Genomic DNA, 1,394 nt, shown 5'->3' on the forward strand with positions numbered 1-1,394 from the left:
TAATATCAAATTAAGTAATGGACATTGGATTAAACAATGACCAATGTGTTACTTATAAACACAATTTAAGTATTAATGTATTATCATTATATATTGTGACAGTTGTCTGAATTTTGAACTTTTTATATATGTTGTGATGATTTTTTTTTTGTTTTTTTAAGTTAACCGGTTATGATTTAATATTTAAGGAAATTTTTTTAAAGTACAAGTAAATGTAAATTCTGGGTCAAATATTTTTTATTTTTCAATATGGGCTCTTTTTATAGCAATTGGGCCCAAGTAGACACTAAAAATACCAACAAAAAAAAAAAAAACGAGGGTAAAAAAAAAGACCAAAAAGCCCCAAAAAGCCAAAAAAAAAAAAAAACAAAAACAAAAAGGCCCAAAAAGCCCTAAAGGAAGCCCCAAAACGCCCAAAAAGCCTCAAAGAAAGCCCAATTTTGAAAAAACGGTTAGCGAGCTGTTATCTATTTCACAAACCGCCTTGACACCCCTATTTGTTAGTGCCCTGTGTCGTACGCTCACAAATCTCCCATTTGTCATAGCCTTCAAAAACCACACAACGTACATACAAATTAATTGACATATCGAAACTATGAGAGAGAGAGAGAGAGAGAGGGAGAGAGCAATTACATACATGTAAAATGTCACCCACAAAAACACAAAAGGCAGAAAGGTTAGGAGGGATCGAGATCCACTGATCATTCCCTACACGAATCTGTAGGCTAGGCACATCGTTTGATTTGAGGAGGGTAAAGATCTGAGGGTCACTATGCTCTATAAATGCAATACAGGGATCATTGGATGGTGGATAATGATTGAGCCTCAAGATTGAGTCACTTTCATCGTCCCTAATCAGGTCAGTCAAGATTGAAGCCTTAGCCAGCCCCAAGCCCCTTACCATCAGACCCAATAGCGTACATGTCAGCTTCCTAACTGCGTCAGCATAGTCACGCGCTGCAGTGCTGTCATACGCACCGCATGCAAACACAAATCAGTCAAATTCCCAGAGCAAGCTTACATTAAACTCACACATGTTGATGCATGCATGTCTCTTATCGGTATGACTTTTACTTTCTATTTTAATTCACATTATTTTTAGAGTAGTGATTTCTACCATTACTCTAAATCAAAAGGCATTGCAAAACAAACCATCCATGAATGCGGCGTAGAATGAAAAAAACAAATAGAGGGAAGAAAAATGTTGAATACCCGAAGTAGTAAGGGCAATCGGGGATTAATTGGGGCATCCGAAGGATGTATTGTTGACTATTAGGATTGGTACTAAGTGTAAGATATTCCAACCGTCCCGCATCTCCATTGGGGCCTATGGTGTTGCATCCATACACGTAAGGCTTAGCGCCATCTAGCTCGGCACCAATTTTTTCATACAT

At 37.4% G+C, this 1,394-nt stretch overlaps 1 protein-coding gene across 1 annotated transcript; it reads right to left on the minus strand.

Moving 5' to 3' along the window:
* Positions 1-423: 423 nt before the first annotated feature.
* LOC132176909 (gibberellin 2-beta-dioxygenase 2-like) lies at positions 424-1,394 on the minus strand. The gene is made up of 3 exons (XM_059589098.1): positions 1,213-1,394; positions 638-965; positions 424-546 (listed from the first exon to the last, which is right to left on the minus strand). The coding sequence occupies exons 1-3, from the start codon at positions 1,392-1,394 to the stop codon at positions 424-426; spliced, it is 633 nt and encodes a 210-aa protein (XP_059445081.1).

This window comes from Corylus avellana, chromosome ca1, assembly GCF_901000735.1.
Source record: "Corylus avellana chromosome ca1, CavTom2PMs-1.0".
Lineage (NCBI taxonomy): Eukaryota > Viridiplantae > Streptophyta > Magnoliopsida > Fagales > Betulaceae > Corylus > Corylus avellana.

Excerpts from the sequence above, each read along its gene's own strand:
- LOC132176909 (XM_059589098.1), bottom strand. The coding sequence starts at position 1,394 with ATGTATGAAAAAATTGGTGCCGAGCTAGATGGCGCTAAGCCTTACGTG. Across the intron at positions 966-1,212 it reads GATTGCCCTTACTACTTCGG|CACTGCAGCGCGTGACTATG; the intron begins GTATTCAACATT and ends TGCGTATGACAG. Across the intron at positions 547-637 it reads TTGTGGGTGACATTTTACAT|GCTATGACAAATGGGAGATT; the intron begins GTATGTAATTGC and ends TGGTTTTTGAAG.